We start from the raw sequence: 18,500 nt of genomic DNA, 5'->3' as shown, positions 1-18,500 counted from the left end.
TAGGGCCAACCACTCACGATCTGTCTTTGTAAACATTATAAAAGAAGTTCTAGAAACCGGAAGTCCGGAGAATAGAAAACGCCAAGCAAAAAGAAGAATAAGTGAAGAAAGAAATGAAACAACATTTTAGCAGCAGTAGCATACAGTGCGAATGTTACTAAGGGGCATATCGAAAGTACGAGTGATCTACGGACATTACGTTCCATCGCATTTCATTCCGTTTCCATTACGCTGCATCTAGATCGTCACGACAGTGATATTTAAATGTGGTTATGGTCCTCCGAATATTACTGACGAAAAGTGCAAAATGATGCAGTGTATCTATGCAGAATTTTGTTTAAGGACGAAGTATCGTTTCCAAACTACGGTTAAGCCATTCTTCACAATTTGCACAACCACCAGTTGAAAACTCACATTGACTAAAAGAAGTAGGTTAAAACAACGCTCCATCAACGTTTGGTGCATGTTTTTGAAGACTCGCATCATCGGTCCCTGCTTTGTTGATGTGAATCTAAATACATTCAGTTACCTCGTACTTTTTAAGGCTCACATCATCGTTCCCTGTTTTATTGATGTGAATAAAAATACATGCAATTATTTCGAGTTCTTAAGAATTTCTGCTGCTGCAGTTATTGGAGAACATCCCATTGGACATAAGCCTCAATGTAGCACCAACAAGACGGATGTCCCTCCCTTTCCGCACATCTAACGACAGACCCTTTCGAGACAATATTTGGAGAGCATTGTAATGTAGTTCAGAAACGTAAAATGGTCTGCACAATCACCAAACTTAACAATTCTATACTTTTATTTGAGGCGAAAATTCAAACACGTGGTCTATTTTGACACACCGCCGACTGCCAAAGTAAAAAAAAATCTTATAACACGGGCCTCTGCTGCCGTTAACTCCAGATGAAACTCAACGTGCAGTGTTTTCCTTCCAAAATCATTTTATGTTATGTAGAAATACTCAAGATTAACTTTTTAAGCACTTGGTATGACAGCCCTGGTAAGGAACACATGAACCATACCTGAGTTGTGTGCTTGCTTACATTTAGTGTAAAAGGGCGTGCGATTGTGGAATTTTAAATAAAACGGAAAAAAACTATATAGACTAATTACAAAAAAGGTCGGTGTTGTAATTGACAACTTTAAACGATAAAAGTTACTTGGGAACGTCAGAAAATTCTCCATACTGTGCGTTATAACTTGGCGAAATGGCACCTCGATATATTTATTCATTGTTTATATATTTGGGATGGCCTGTCCTAATTGCCTCGCTTTGTATAAAGCATGTTGATGACTTCGCTTCCACATATTTTTGTGTGGTAGCACTCAAATGCAAATCGTGTGTATATCAAAGCATGCTTTACACTTTACGCTGATTTGACGTTTGCTGTATGTCTATGTAAATCTACTAAATCGAGGTAAGTTGAAAGTAAGAGTTTTTTGATGCGTAGGTACTGATGACATTTAGGAAACGAAACCTTTATGTGAACTGATCGCTAAAAGTTACTCATAACTCCAGAACGAGAGAGGTAAATTACACAGGAAACATCTCAATGGTGTACAGAAAATTTCATTAAGCAGTGATCTCACCACGAACACAGTAAGAACAAATTAAGGTGTAGAAAGCCATAGTCCACCGCAACACATAGGTTATTTGGACTATTTGGTCCCATAAAATTAACAGCAGAGGGAATGAGAAGTGGAAAAGGTAGCAAGTTCTGGCGTGTAGAGAAAGACAGAGAGAGAGAGCGCTTATTACTAATGCTTAATACTCTTATGAATAGTAACGTACTACGACGTCTTCCAGAACACGATCTGCCTCCTCAGCGTTTCGGTGATTTTTGTTTGTTGTTGTTGTCGATGTTGAATGACGTAAGAAACGCTATTCACAGTTGCCAAAAATTTTTTGTTAATGGTGAATGACGTAAGAAATGGTATACAACATTGACAAAAAAAAAAAAAACGATCACCGACGGACTGATCGTATATGCATCCCAGGAGATGAGTGTCACATTCCAGTATGAAGGCGTACAAAAGAAAAGGAAAAAACAAAACGAGGAAGTAAAATCATAATCTTTTTTGTTCATTCAAGCTGTTGCCCAGACAACAGTGACGGTATTGTGTACTGCTCAGGGGGATTTACGAGCTCGGGTCTTCCATTCGTAAATCAAATTTAAATTCCTGGGATGTTCTGTATTTATTTGACAATCAAGTGTGTGCTCTGTCCTTGAAATTTAACATTTTATCTTCACCTGAAGTGTCTCAAGAACTGTAACTCATATACGCGGACAGGTCTGAAGGCAGAAGTTAATTGTCTAACGGATATGGACAATCAGATGCATCGTCCTTTCACTAGACACACCAGAACTCACAGTAATCCCAGCCATACAACCAACTATCACCGTTCTAGGACATGATCTACATCTGTACCAACATCACTAACTTCTGACTGACACAAAAGTACTTGGCAGAGGCTTCATCGACCGCTTTCAGACTATATCGCTCCTCTCTCAAATAACACTTTCAAAAAACTAACACTAAATTATTTCCATGCCAGCTCTGATTTCTCTTATTTTATTATGATGGTCATTTCTCCGTTTGCGTATGGGTATCAGCAAAATATTTACGCATTCCCAGGAGAAAATTTGTGATTGAGTTTTCGGGAAAAGTTCTAGGAGCAACAAGAAACGCCTTTGTTTTAAGGACTGCCATCGCAACATGCATACCATTTCCGTGATAGTAACTTTCCACTTTCGCGATAATACAAAATGATCTGTCCTTCTCTGATGTTTCCCAGTTTAACGGATTCCTTACAGTACTCATGTGGAGACCCCCCCCCCCTTTTTATTGTTTGATGTCAAATGTCACTTTTCGTATCCTACAGATAACTTGTTTAAATCTATTTGCAGTCTTTTTTGCTTTACTAGACACAAAAAATCTAAGAGGACTGCCCAGGTTGTGTGCTTAACCGTTTATGCAGATTAGGGACAGTAGATGACTTATATCACTTCCTTGGGGAACACCTGATAGCACTTCTGTTTTGCTCGAAGACTTTACATAAGTTACTACAGACGATGACATTTCTCACGGGAAATCACAAATCCAGTCACACAACTGCAATGATACTCCATAGGAACTCAGTTTGATAAGATCGCCCTTGTGAGGAACGGTGTCAAAAATCTTCGGGAAATATAGATGTATGGAATCAATTTGAGGTCTTCTTGTCAACAGCACTCATGGTTTACCCATAAATAAATTGTAGGTCTTGATTGTTAATGTAAATAAATCTTACTTCGCCATGTCCTTCTCACCAATTTAAACAGCGGATGTTTTTCGTTTCCAATTTTATGTGATTACCCGCTTTTATTGACGGAGTGTGTGACAGAATACAGCAGTCGTCTGATATAACTGAATTATGTCGACTTTATTGATAACTCAAAGTTATTTTGGAAAGCAAAATACTGTGATAAAATTAAAGTCACATTTGGTTTCAATGCTTCCATTGAACGACCAGCTTTATAGTGTTTTGTGTAGATTTATAGGTCACCATTTACTTACACATTGGGCCATAGGTATTTGACATCTTTCCCTTTTTTCTGATTCTAAGTTTAATATTGAATGTTAGTTTATACATCCTGTATTACATTAAACGATATTTTCCCTCTGCTATGAAATGCCTGTAGATTTCAGTTAGAATCAATAAATTATTGCGTTAACATGTTAGTAGGAAATATGATGCTGTTTGAGCAACTAGATCCTTATGGTTTCCTACTCATACATGTTTCAGAGAAGTTGTGAGGTGGCAGAATACATGAGGGTCAGATTTGCACCTTACATGAGAGCTTTATACATCGCAACAAGAAGGTGAATATGACACCTAACGTAATTCGGCGGTTATGAGCAAATTTGCCTATCAGTATGTAATGCAAAAGGGGATGCCAGTCAATCAACAGTAATTAACACACCATTCCTATATAATGCATCTCTTTGAGCAGAAGGTGGAACAAGCAGTGCCAGTTGTTTTAGTTTGAAAGCCAGAGGGACAAGGGCAGAAGCGAAGGCGCGCCACGGGGGATACCACGGAAACCACTTAAATGGGTGGCAGATGGAAAATCAGCAACCCAACCATGTGATTCAGGTGTGAGAAACGTGTGTAGAGGCACATCTGCAGAGGGACAGAGAAAAAAGCTTTAGAAAGCTGCGTTTAGGAATTCCAAAGGGATATGAACAACTTAGAAGCTAGATCAAGGAAAGGCAAACCTACGTTTCTAGCAATTGTAGACTTAGAGAAAGCTTTTGACAATGCTGACTGGAAAACTCTCTTTCAAATTCTAAAGGTGGCAGGGGTAAAATGCAGGGAGCGAAAGGCTATTTACAATTTGTACAGAAACCAGATGGCAGTTATAAAAATTGAGGGGCATGAAAGGGAAGCAGTGGTTGGGAAAGGAGTGAGACATTGTTGGAGCCTCTCCTCGATGTTATTCAATCTGTATATTGAGCAAGCAGTGAAGGAAACAAAAGAAAAATTCGGAGTAGGTATTAAAATCCATGGAGAAGAAATAAAAACTTTAAGGTTCGCCGATGACATTGTAATTCTGTCAGAGACAGCAAAGGACTTGGAAGAGCAGTTGAACGGAATGGATAGTGTCTTGAAGGGAGGATATAAGATGAACATCAACAAAAGCAAAACGAGGATAATGGAGTGTAATCGAATTAAGTCGTGTGATGTTGAGGGTATTAGATTAGGAAATGAGACACTTAAAGTAGTAAAGGAGTTTTGCTATTTGGGGGCAAAATAACTGATGATGGTCGAAGTAGAGAGGATATAAAATGTAGACTGGCAATGGGAAGGAAAGTGTTTCTGCAGAAGAGAAATTTGTTAAGATCGAGTACAGATTTAAATGTCAGGAAGTCGTTTTTGAAAGTATTTGTATGGAGTGTAGCCATGTATGGATGTGAAACATGAACGATAAATAGTTTAGATAAGAAAAGAATAGAAGCTTTCGAAATGTGGTGCTACAGAAGAATGCTGAAGATTAGATGGGTAGATCACATAACTAATGAGGAGGTGTTGAATAGGATTGGGGAGAAGAGAAGTTTGTGGCACAACATGACTAGAAGAAGGGGTCGGTTGACAGGACATGTTCTGAGGCATCAAGGGGTCACCAATTTAGTATTGGAGGGCAGCGTGGAGGGTAAAAGTCGTAGAGGGAGCCCAGGAGATGAATACACTAAGCAGATTCAGAGGGATGTAGGCTGCAGTACGTACTGGGAGGTGAAGCAGCTTGCAAAGGATAGAGTAGCATGGAGAGCTGCATCAAACAGGTCTCAGGACTGAAGACCACAACAACAACTGACGAATTCCAATCATGGTTCCAGCGAGTGCAACACACGTGAAGGTCAATGTACTTTAGACGTCTAGAATGGGCCCAAAATGTCCGATTGGTGGAAACGCACTAGGAAGGAGAAATATACTGAATTTCGACGATGTTTAATAGAAGGGACATTGCGACTGGTAGAGAGAGTTTCCACAAACAAGAGTGACGCTCCTTTTGCCCGAGAAAGGCCGCGACGTGAAGAACGAATGAACCCAAGTGGAGAGGCAGTTCAGCGATAGGTAAGACATGAGAGAAATTTGCATGGACTCTTCTGTGAGCTGAGGTCAAGTGCAGAACAGAGCACGTAACGCTCTGTTCGATGCAGAGAAGACATTTGTGTGAACACTGCATTCACAGCGGCAGAAATCTAACTAGAAATTACCTGTAGGAAAGTTTAGCTCCAACTGTGGAGAAACGATCCAGCCAATTAGTTAACTGTTCTTGCGAGACCTGAGAGGGCACTATAATATGCACGTTGCTCCAACCATGCACATGTATCTCGCCACATACTAAGACTAGGGCTGAATACATGTTTTCTCGCATAACGAGAAACACAGGAAAAATTTCTGCTGGAAAGTTCAGCAAAGGTCTGATTAGTTTTTAGGAATTTCAGCGGAAGAGAGCAGCCTAGCAGATGATAGCTCGTCGCAGCTTAAGGTAAGAACCGCATGCAGAGGTGTAAACTTTGTTGGTTCACCAGCTTGCATCCACTGTTAACTCGAGTGGCCTTGGGTAAAATTTCACTCAATTTGTCCCATAACTAATCATCCACCGCAAACATGATTGTCATACCAAATAGAAACAAATTTTGATTTGGAATTGGGATGATTTTCGTAGTACTGACCAACATCATAATGTATGTGTAGGAACAATTTTGTAAAGAAACTTTTAATTAAACATAAATGTTGTTGTGTTTAGGATTAATATTATTTCTGAGAGTTAATATTTGATATAGTTGTGTATAGGATCATTTCACTTTTTGATGTTGATGAGATGAGTTATTCTGACAACTGTTATTATGTTGTCAAATTGGAAACAGTGTCAAAGAGTGCAATTTTCTGCTAAAATTGCTGCGAAATTAAACATGTCATTTCACCTTACTCAATTGTTCTCAATCATATAATAAGTAACAATAACCACGTTACATAGTTCCTCTGTCTGCAGTGGTTTTTTTAATTATCTGTTGGAATTTATGCATTATAATATTCAACAGTTTTTGAGACTGTAGAATTTACATTACCCTTCATGATGATGACTTTTCCCGAAGACAGTGACATCTATCAACAAGATATTGCGCCATGTCACAAGGTTAGGAGTATGATGGATTGGTTCGAGGAACACAGTCGGGAGTTATTATTCATGTTTTGGCCACCCAACACGACAGATGAGAAGCCGATCGAACGCATCTGGTGTGTGTTTGAAGGTGGCGTTAGAGCTCATCGCATCCCTCTGCGCTATCCATGGGAGCTAGGTGACTTGCTCGTGTAGATGTGGTGCCACCTTCCTCTAGCGATCTACCAAGGCCCCACTGCTTCCATGCCACGATGCGTCACCGCTGCTATGCGTGCCAAACGAGGATATAACGGCTATTAGATAGGTGGTCATAATTCCCCGGCTCATCAGATTATATATTTGTTTTCATGTTAATATTTATGTCAATACTTACAGTAATGCAACTATAGTAGCCCTTATGTCCTCGTTTGGCACGGATAACAGCGGCGACGAGCGTCATAGCACGGAAGCAGTGGGGCATTGGTAGGTCGCTGGATGAAACTGGCACCACATCTGCAAGCACAAGTCACCTAACTTCCGTGAATTCCGGGGAGGGAAGCTCTGACGCCACATTCAATCGCACACCAGATGTGACTGATCGGGTTCAAATCTGGCGAGTTGCGTGGCCAGAACATCAGTTGGAACTCCCCGCTGTGTTCCTCGAACCTCTCCATCACACTCCAGGGCCTTGTGACATGACGCACTAGCTTGCTGAAAAATGCCACTCCCTTTGGGAAACGTCATCGTCATGAAGGGGAGCAACCAGTGTACGGTCCTCTTTGCCCGTCATGGCTGCACACAATTATGTCAGTGGGAATGTTCTCACCTGAGCGTAACAGAGCCGCCGCCAGCTCCACCCCGCAGTACAGATGTTCCCGTGGAAGACAACGGATCTCGTCCACCCATCAGCATGCTGAAGAAGGTATCAGGATTCTTCAGACCATCTAAAGCTCTGCCACTGCGCCAACGTCCAGCGCCGATGGTCACGTGCCCATTTCAGTCGTAGCTGCCGACGTTGTAGCGTTAACATTGGCACAGGCGTGGGCCGTCGGCTGTGGATGCCCATTGTTGGGAGTGTTCGGTGCATTGTGTGTTCAGACACACTTGTGCTCTGCCCATCGTTATAGTTTGTTTTTAATTCCGCCACAGTTCGTCGCCTGTCCTGTTTCACCGGTCTGCCCGGCTTAGAACGTCCGACATCTGTAATGAGGGGTGGTCGCCGAACCCCACGACATCTGGAAATGGCTACACCCTGCTTTCGCCACATATTGAAGACACTCAGTAGAACATTCCTCGAACACCCGGCAAGTCTTGCAGTTTCCGAAATGCTAGTGCCGAGCCTCCAGTCCATCACAATCTGCTTTCGGTCAAACTCAGATAGATCGCGCGCCTTTCCCATTCTACGCACGGACAGCTCGCTCACTGATACTGCATGTAATGTGCGTGTGTCTGACTAGCAGTCATTCCTCGCCAGGTGACGCTGCTATGACCTCGACGGGTTTATTTCAATGGTAGGTTGCTAGTCAAAATGTTCTGGCTGATCCGTGTTCTTTAAAATTACATATTGGTGTTCACAAGACATTTTGGCATTTGTAATACTGCTATAATTACCATGCCCAACAGCATACATTTCAACACATTTTTTCGAAGAATTTTACTGTAATCTAAAAAATGCTAGTCAAAGTGAAACTAGCGAAGTTTTGTTTACAAAACTACATCATACACATAATGTAACGACAGCAGTACAACAGAAAAAATATTAAAAAAATTAATCATGTAAGGCTTATAAATTTGAGAAATTACGTTACGATTATTAACTGTAGATGTTATACTCAAAGGCGACAATTATAGATTTGCTGCAACTGCCGGCCGGAGTGGCCGTGCGGTTCTAGGCGCTACAGTCTGGAGCCGAGCGACTTCTGCGGTCGCAGGTTCGAATCCTGCCTAGGGCATGGATGTGTGTGATATCCTTAGGTTAGGTTAGGTTTAATTAGTTCTAAGTTCTAGGCGGCTGATGACCTAAGAAGTTAAGTCGCATAGTGCTCAGAGCCATTTTTGTGCTGCAACTATCAAAAACTGGTAAATATCATAAAGCATAATTTTTTGTTTATTCTGCAAAAGATAATAAATGAAACCCCGTGAAGATGGAGATACTTTTTCGAAACATGCATAGATAGTAAAAAGAAGAAAAAACTGTGTTTGCTAAAGGCAAGCCACATTTCACTATTACATATTAGGAACCAAATGCGGATAAGGAAACAGCTTCGACTACAAAATGATTATTGCGCAACAGTATGACTTCGTTGACTAAGTTTTCTACTTGTTTGCTGATAGCAATTTTGATTGTAAGTGTTACGCACTTCCTGTAAACCTGTTGCCAAGTGAGGCTCTTAAAATCCATGTAAGATCTTAGTTTTGCACACGTTATAATCTACTTTTTGAAAACAGCCACAAGTCGCATTTTCTATTTTTTATGTATCAGTTTTGCTCTTCAAATTAACAAGAGCATCATAGGAATATGCAGTTTAAAGCTGGCTGACAGCATTAAAGATTCCGTTTAAACTTGACTGGCAGCTCTAAAGAGTAATCTGAGTATAGTACACTGCTTAAACATACGTTTAGCGTACAGTAGTAAATGGTGACTTTGACAACGCCGATCTGTATGTGCCTTTGGCGCAATCAACTGTATAAACCTCCCTCATTTCGCCAGAGATAATGTCACCTATTACTTCAATTAATTTCACATATGGGTTTTCTAGCCCTTTTGTGGAATGTGATATCTGCTTTTCTCAAGTACTTGCTTCAGCTTACATATGAAGTTCAGCAAAATAATTTTTTCTTGGAAAATTGAGTGTGATGTCATTTTTTTCTGATACTTCGCTACCGGAGACTTGACAGGGTTCATGATTGACTCCTTAGGTGATATTAGTTTCTTTTTTTTTTTCAACTGAAAAAGCATCTTCTGATTGTGTGGTGTTGTGTGTATTTACACCGTCATTCTTTATATTTCTGTTAATTGTCATAATTTGAGATTATGAAATTTAATATTTTCTCGGCGAATTAAATATTCGGAGAGATTCTGGGATTACAACCGGTCGATGTAAGTGAAGTTTACGACGGCCGGTTGCAATCCCGAAATCACTTGGAATAGTTTCGGATTGAGTGTTGTTTAGTTTCGGTTTGATCTCTCAGGTTTTTTCGACGTGGTTAATGACTGGTGTTCTTCCGTATGTTAAGCCGAGTTTGTATTTCCATATTCGCAAAAGTGAAAAGTAATTTCTTTTGTTCGTGCCCATTAATGTTATCATCAGAAAATACCACACCGGTAGAGTCAGTTACCGATTCTTCGATAGTCCTGTCCTGCGAGAAATAATTACCTCAGTGCCATTTCAACTTTTTCTAAAGTCCCTGTCTACTTTTAGTAGCCCTCCAACCCTCCTCTTTACGTAGAGTTGTTTTGCCATTTCTTCTTCAGATACGTCGAATGAGTTGTTATTAGTTGGTCTTTTCTTCCTGGACGGGAATCGTTTGCGTTAACAATTTGAGAGGGGTGGATGGGGATGAGGGACTTTTGTTTCCTGCCCTGTTTGTGTATTTTGGCCCCATTCTTGTATTTCTTTTCCTTTGCCAACAAGATATGGGCTTTTCCGGTGCAGTAGGTCCCTTGCGTTGAACAACACTAGCTAGAAAAACCCAGAGGCTATACCTGAAGACCTCGACTCTCTCTACAGCGGCCTAGTTGTTAAATACACGACACTCTTGAGACAAAACACAATTTTGCTAATATGTCGTTCCAAGCACCGTAGAACTTGTCCTCTGGAAGAGTTACACCACAGACTTCCTATTTTTATTCTAACGTTTGTGACAGTTAGAGGGGTCGACGGAAGAGCGCTAACCAACGAGTGCATAGTTTAGAGATATTGCTTCTTATGTGCATGGTTAAATTCCTAAATCGTAAATCACAATGGACGTATTCCTAACTTTTTCTGCGATAAATGCTACTACATTTTTAGCTTCATAACCTGCCATAAGAGTTAAAAATCGTTATTAGGTCCTAGAAAATTGTTCACTTGCAACATTATTGCTATTATTGTGGGCGAGCACTGCCTTCATTAGTGAATGGTTTATTAGAGATGATAAACATTAGAAAGAATTAAGTATTGCAGTAATGTGCACAAAGAAACAATGTCCAAACCATATGCAAATAAAATGCACACTCACAGGAAAATTTTGATATCAGTAGTGTTTGACACAGGCCCGCAGAATTTACATGCATGTTTTTGGGGTTTTCTTTAGTTTTCAGCAGTTAATCCTTGAAATTTTGTCATCGTAGCTTCAGCTCTTCTCAAGTGCAACCCTTTTCCTTAAGGGCCCTCTTTCTTCTCATCCTTAGCACTCACTGAATTGGTAATTGTATCTCACTCTAATAATAGAATCTCAAAATTAGTCAACTGACCAAATAACTACATTTATTTGTCTTTCCTGGCAGACGGAATGTTTCTTTCTCTGCATTCCTTTAGAAAGGAATAAAGATATAACACTGTTATATTCAGTCCACAATTACACTTTATATAGTTCTGGCATTCCGCTATAATGTCACTGGTATGTGAGTATGCTCTTTTAAGGCCATAGTTATTCTTCAGGAGTAGTTTTAGGCAATTTTCACGTTTACCCCTTTGATTATTATTGGGGGCGTATCACGTCTTGTTTTAATATGTTGTTCAAACGCCCTCTATTATCCTGCACAGTCAAAAAACACTTTCTGCAGATAAGATGCAGTTGTTCATCTACATTGATACTGAACTTATAGGACTTAAGGCTATGAGAAGACTGTGATAACAGATGCATGGTCAAAACCTCTTGCGGTCAGATAGGAGGTAAGATAATGCTAAGCCACGCTTGCGGTATTGTTAGCATCCACAAAATAATGTCCTACTGGGGCGTTAATTTATCGGAGGAGGAGGAAGAGGAGATTGTGTTTAACGTACCGTCAACAACGAGGTCATTAGAGACGGAGCCCAAGTTTGTATTATGGAAGAATGGGGAAGGACATCGGCCGTGCGCTTTCAAAGGAACCATCCCGGCATTTGTCCGAATTGATTTAGGGAAAGTACGAAAAACCTCAATCAGAATGGCTGGACAGGGGTTTGAGCCGTCGTCCTCCCAAAAGGAGTTCCAGTGTGCCAACCACTACACCACCTCGTTCGGTTTAATTTATTCACTCACTTGGTGGGAGTTTAGTTATTCTCTTTTGCAATGACAAACAAAATTTAATGAGTAGCAAAAAAGATATTTCTATATGAGGTTCCCTCCACTAGCTGTTAGGCTCTCATGCATGGCTTGGAGTGCGTTTGCAATGTAGCTGCACCACACGTCCTTGGGCTCTACGAATAGCGCTGATAGTTTAACGTGACTGTTTTAGGCAAAGGTTGTATTGAACGATGGTTGGTTAGGGTAACGGTAGACGTCAGGCCTCAACAACAGCAGGCAATTTTGCTGTAGCCGTTACCATATGTTTTTTGTATCCAGTTTTGCATTACATGTAGCATCTTATTGGATAGTATAACTAGTTTGTTTGTTACTTAGTGTCTTTTGGAAGGAGAAATTAATCTTGCTATTGACACAAAATGTTTTTGCAAGTGATGCACGTGTTAAGTGTTTATAGGTTGTACACTCTTTAAGATCAGAAATTTTAATACTTCGTCGACAACCGTGAAAGCCCCTCGTACGCTAATTTCCTGGACATACAATAGTTAAGTCGCGACTAGGGGCAAGATGGTCCCCTGCCCGGCTACGTATGTCCCGTGCTGACCACTGACTTCTCTTCCAGGCAGCGGACCCGCGGCGGGCCAGCAGGCTGCACTCCCAGTCGCTACGGCTGCCACGTGCGCCGCCTTCTCCTCCTACAACCAAGAGGATCCCTGGTAAGTGAGACAGTGACTGCAAGAGAGAACAATAAAATTTAGGCCCGTTATTACACCATTGGTTCGAATAGGGACTTTTCACAATACGCGGAACCTGTTGCAATCACTTCAGACCGAAGACTAGATTGCTGCAGCTCTCCACGCAAGTGTATCCTGTGAAAAACGATTCGTCCTTGCATAACTACTGCTGCCTATATCTATTTGTACCTGCTTCATGCAGCCAAGCCTTGGTTTCAAATTTTTGAGTCACACCAGTTACGTTAACAAACTGACTAATCTTTGATGCTACAGACTGATCCTGCAAACCGACCCCTTCTCTTTGTCAAATTGTACCATAAACGCCATTTCTTCCAAAATATGTTTCAGTACCTCCTCATTAGTTGACTGATATGCCCACCAAATCTTCACTGTTCTCCTGTAGCATCACATTTCGAAATCTTCTAGTCTCATAATTTCTTATCTGTTTAGGGTCCATAATTCACTTCTGCACAACATTAAACTCAATTTAAATTCCTTCAGAAAGCACTTCTTAGCATTTAAATCCATGTTCAATGGGCACAAATTTTCCATTTTCGGAAACACTTTTCTTGTAATTGCCAATCTGCTTTTTATATCCTCTCTACCTACGTCATCATCACTTACGCTACTTTTAGTGTTTCATTTCTAAACGTAAGTCTCCCACCATCACCTGAATTCCTTCCAATACCATCACTTTACTTCAGCTAATTTTCATCTAATAATCTCCTTTTCAAGACACTATCAACTCTTATATTAAAACATAAAAACATTATGGTTTCAAAGTTTTTGTGATTTTTACTTAAAAATAACGCGTTTCTCCGTTGTTAGACAGAATCAGATTAGGTAAAGCTGTCAAATGAAGTTTTTCTGCAGGCTACCAAGACTCTATGCCAGTCAGGTACACATAAAACCGTCTCCATGAAAATGATCATCAGAATAAATAAAAGGAACTGTGTGAACCTTTAAAATATTACAGCAACAATAACATCGAGATGATTTTCTACAGAGGAATGGCAGCCCATTTTTCAACTACAGAAGGTTATGACTCTGGGGTCGACGTTCTAAATCACTCCTGATGTCAGGACTCGGGACAGGCTAGACCAGTTCAGTTATGTAATTGTCCACAGACCATCGCCTTATAGATGGTGCTTTATAATAGGCTGTATTATCCCGCTCATACAAACATTAATCGCCTCCGAACTGTTCCTCTACGGTACGCAGTACTCAATGCTTTGAAATGTGTTCATATCCTTCCTCAACTGATTTTTTATGAAGCGCAGTGTGGGGAACACAGCCAGACTGTAAAAGACATGCTCATACCCCGGAACACCATCTCAACAGTAATTCACTGTTGGCACCACAGGTGGTGTCCGTTAAAGTTCTGCTGGCATTCGCATGCCGAAACCCCTGTATCGGAATACCACAGAGTACAGGGTGAGTCATCACTGCAGATCACACGTTTCCCGTCATCCACTGTCCAATGGCGCCACCGTTTGCACCATCTCAGGCGCCACTTAGCACTGACTGCTGAAGTGTATTGCTGATGAGGAGCTTCTCAACCTCTGCACTGCATTCTTTTTAACACCCTACTCACATTCATTGAGCCAGCTGGACTGCTGATACCACTTTGAAACTCACAAGCAACTCCTTGTGTTCAAAACTGTTGATTTTTTTACAACCACCACCCTCTAAGCTTGACGGTCTCTGTTCGAAGTACTGTCGGGGAAGACAAGACAGGACTACCATACTGAATTTGTATATGATTATACTACTTGTCGTTGATGTTAAAGTTATGTCAATAGACTGAAATTAATGCAGCTTCGGCATCACTTCCAACTCTTACAGGAAATTCAGGTACCTGAAAGCTTTCGTATTTCCATATAATGATGTGTGTCCCCTGAGATAACCAAGAAACGGTACATCTTAGTAGGAGAAGAAGAGGTTTTGAAAACTTTGCTTTTGCAAGCTCGAGATCTGACGTTATCGAAACATCCTGCATCATTTACCTGCCCCCTGAGACCATCAAGAAATGGATCACCTACGTAGGTGAACAGGACGTTTTTGAAAATTATTCTTGGACGATCTTCCCATTATATGGTTTCAAGACCGTCCTACATCATTTCCCTTGGCTTAATTTCTTGTTTCGAGTGTGTCATCCACTGATAACTTCTTGTTCTATTGCTTAATAGTTACAGCCTCATTTAAGTTTTATGTTCTGTGATGGATATACAGGGTGTTACAAAAAGGTACGGCCAAACTTTCAGGAACAGTCCTGACACCCAAATAAAGAAAAGGTGTTATGTGAACATGTGTCCGGAAACGCTTAATTTCTATGTTAGAGCCCATTTTCGTTTCGTCAGTATGTACTGTACTTCCTCGATTCACCGCCAGTTGGCCCAATTGAAGGAAGGTAATGTTGACTTCGGTGCTTGTGTTTTGACATGCGACATGCGACTCATGCATCAAGCACATTAGTACGTAGCATTAACAGGTTAGTGTTCATCACGAACGTGATTTTGCAGTCAGTGCAATGTTTACAGATGCCCATTTGATGTATGGATTAGCACGGGGCAATAGCCGTGGCGCGGTACGTTTGTATCGAGACAGGTTTCCAGAACGAAGATGTCCCGACAGGAAGACGTTCGAAGCAATTGATCGGCGTCTTAGGGAGCACGGAACATTCCAGCCCATGACTCGCGACTGGGGAAGACCTAGAACGACGAGGACACCTGCAATGGACGAGGCAATTCTTCGTGCAGTTGACGATAACCCTAATGTCAGCGTCAGAGAAGTTGCTGCTGTACAAGCTAACGTTGGCCACGTCACTGTATGGAGAGTGCTACGGGAGAAGCAGTTGTTTCCGTACCATGTACAGCGTGTGCAGGCACTATCAGAAGCTGATTGGCCTCCACGGGCACACTTCTGCGAATGGTTCATCCAACAAAGTGTCAATCCCCATTTCAGTGCAAATGTTCTCTTTACGGATGAGGCTTCATTCCAACGTGATCAAATTGTAAATTTTCACAATCAACATGTGTGGGCTGACGAGAATCCGCACGCAATTGTGCAATCACACAGATTTTCTGTGAAAGTTTGGACAGGCATTGTTGGTGATGTCTTGATTGGGCCCCATGTTCTTCCACCTACGCTCAATGGAGCACGTTATCATGATTTCATACGGGATACTCTACCTGTGCTGCTAGAACATGTCCCTTTACAAGTACGGCACAACATGTGGTTCATGCGCGATGGAGCTCCTGCACATTTCAGTCGAAGTGTTCGGACGCTTCTCAAGAAATGAATCGGTGACCGATGGATTGGTAGAGGCGGACCAATTCCATAGCCTCCACGCTCTCCTGACCTCAACCCTCTTGACTTTCATTTATGGGGGCATTTGAAAGCTCTTGTCTACGCAAAGCCGGTAGAGACTCTTCGTGCTCGTATTGTGGACGGCTGTGATACAATACGCCATTCTCCAGAGCTGCATCAGCGCATCAGGGATTCCATGCGATGGAGGGTGGATGCATGTATCCTCGCTAACGGAGGACATTTTCAACATTTCCTGTAACAAAGTGATTGAAGTCACGCTGGTACGTTCTGTTGCTGTGTGTTTACATTCCATGATTAACGTTATTTGAAGAGAAGTAATAAAATGAGCTCTAACATGGAAAGTAAGCGTTCCCGGACACATGTCCACATAACATATTTTCTTTCTCTGTGTGTGAGGAATGTTTCCTGAAAGTTTGGCCGTACCTTTTTATAACACCCTCTATACGTAGCAGTCCAGAAATATTATCCAAGTGCTTTGAGTCTGACAGAAGCTCGACGAAAATGTTTTACTGAGCTTCGTGGTTAATATTGGTCAAAATAATCTCCGTTCATACCTCATCTGATTGAATTTTCTTCCGAATTAAATGTATTCGCAATTGCGAATACCTTTAGTGCATATAGTCGCCGCACTGCTTTTTCTTCGGACATGCATGCATCTCGGAAGGAACTTTGTATCGTAATTCGAAAGGCACTGCAATTTTTGTACTGCAGTTTACACTTCACGATGGATTCTACACAACCTTTTGGTTCCAACAAACACTTTGTTCTCTCCTAAAGGTCTCGTTGCTATAGATTTCACTTTTAACCTAATTTTCATTTAAAATATATTAGCCGAGATTTTCAGAAGTGCCTTAGTCAGTAGGAGTGTAATATCTTAATATTCATGGTAGATTTTTTAAGGAATCTGCTACGAGCACTTTGTTCGCTAAAAGTAGATTTTTTCAAAGCGGTTCTAACAAACCTTTACCTGTACTGCATACGCATTCATCTACACCGATTGCCTCTCTGTTGCTCGCATGAGCCGCTTAAGGTGCTTTTAAAATTTACTTTTATGCCTCACCACTAATATGCCATAGCATAAACTTTTGCAGAAGTGACAGATTCTTCCGTTTAACATCTCAGACGCAGAGACAACGGTAAATCCCAAGAGCAGTGCTGTTTTACAACATCCTGTCTGATAAGAAGACTGGTCATCTCCATCTTCCTTCGTACTCTACTTTAAACGTCAAGTGTGACTTAGGAGCGCAGGTGATAAACGTGCTCAGCCTTAATCTGTACCTAGCTACACACTGTACCGCAACTGTTGAAGTGAGACAGTTCCATCCGTTGGAAGTACTGAAAATTATTACATCCAGTTTCCCCTGTACCTACAATTATTGCTTTTTCAGTATCAGATTACATCTACATCCATAGTTCAGTATAACGTGCGCAGCAGGGGGTACTGTTATTCGTACGATACATCAAGGTTTCTTCAGTTTTCCTGGCTGTGATGCAGGCAGATTGTCTGTTCCGCACGTCTGAAGCCGTTAGCTTAATGAAGGAGGAGGTTCGCATTAACTTTTTAGGTAAGACCGAAAAAATTAAGTTGTTTGTCATAGGCTTATAGTAAAGTGTATGCGTATATCGTTCATAGTTCTTAACCGTAACAGCTGCATAATTAATAACAGAATGTTATATATAAACCGCAGATACTTTATATGCCCTAATATTCAGAATCTTTTTCCTTTGTTTACAAGTCTAGTATTAGTAAGACTGTTTTATTTGGACAATTTGAATAGTCGATCAGTAAATACGCTCATTCTGACTTACTGTATATGTTAAAAACTAACCGAGATTAAAAATTGAACAACGTGGATTCGTTTCTGCGGCGGTTCCCTCATCTCCACCATCTCCTCCTCCCTGTTGCGTCGACGCTTGAGGATATAAATTTTCTAAGAATCGTGCGTTATGTATATAACAGAAAGTAAAATAACCACAAAAGTGTGGGTTCGATTTCTCTTAATTAACAATAGCCTCAAAAAATCATACATTTTAGACAACTTTCATTTCAACTTCGACAAATATTTAGATAACATTTGCCTTTTGAAAGCACATACAGGGGGCAGTAACTTTTGTCACTGAACTTATAATCTGAAGAGACAGACAATTTCAAAAGATGCCGGGATGTTTGCTTCTAGAGGGTGGGCAACATGAAACTGACTGAAAATATTTACAACTAGCGGACCTGGCGGTCTTCGCAATTGATAAGTATGTATGGAAACTGGGTATACGTCGTAATCTCTTCCTCTTGCTCTTCTCTCTATCCCTCCCGTCTTAACCCCACCATTTGTCCATCCCTTACCTCTCTGTCTATATTCTCCTTCCACTTCTTTATATCCATTTCATTCACAGTTCTCAGTACATCTCTTCTGTCCGCCCCCCTCCCTCTGACGATATGTATGCTTATTACAAATGGAACCGTGACTGAGAACAGAAGTCAAAATTAATGGGTAAATCGGCTGGGATCATTAATACACGGGGTATGAGAGAGGCCTTTCCAGCTGCTCTATCTGTGAGGAAAGGAGCTTTA

General features: G+C 41.0%; 1 protein-coding gene across 1 annotated transcript in view; it reads left to right on the top strand.

Moving 5' to 3' along the window:
- The window catches only part of LOC126335840 (brachyurin-like), a 66,552-nt gene extending 53,965 nt beyond the window's left edge, over positions 1-12,587 (top strand). Inside the window, exon 8 of the mRNA XM_049999309.1 lies at positions 12,490-12,587. Coding sequence (XP_049855266.1) covers positions 12,490-12,587 — 98 coding nt within the window. The remainder of the gene's footprint in view (positions 1-12,489) is intronic.
- Positions 12,588-18,500: the final 5,913 nt, after the last annotated feature.

Source organism: Schistocerca gregaria, chromosome 2 (assembly GCF_023897955.1).
Source record: "Schistocerca gregaria isolate iqSchGreg1 chromosome 2, iqSchGreg1.2, whole genome shotgun sequence".
Taxonomy (NCBI): Eukaryota; Metazoa; Arthropoda; class Insecta; order Orthoptera; family Acrididae; genus Schistocerca; species Schistocerca gregaria.
Note: the sequence above shows the minus strand (reverse complement) of the source record. Positions and strands in the feature narration are given on the sequence as shown.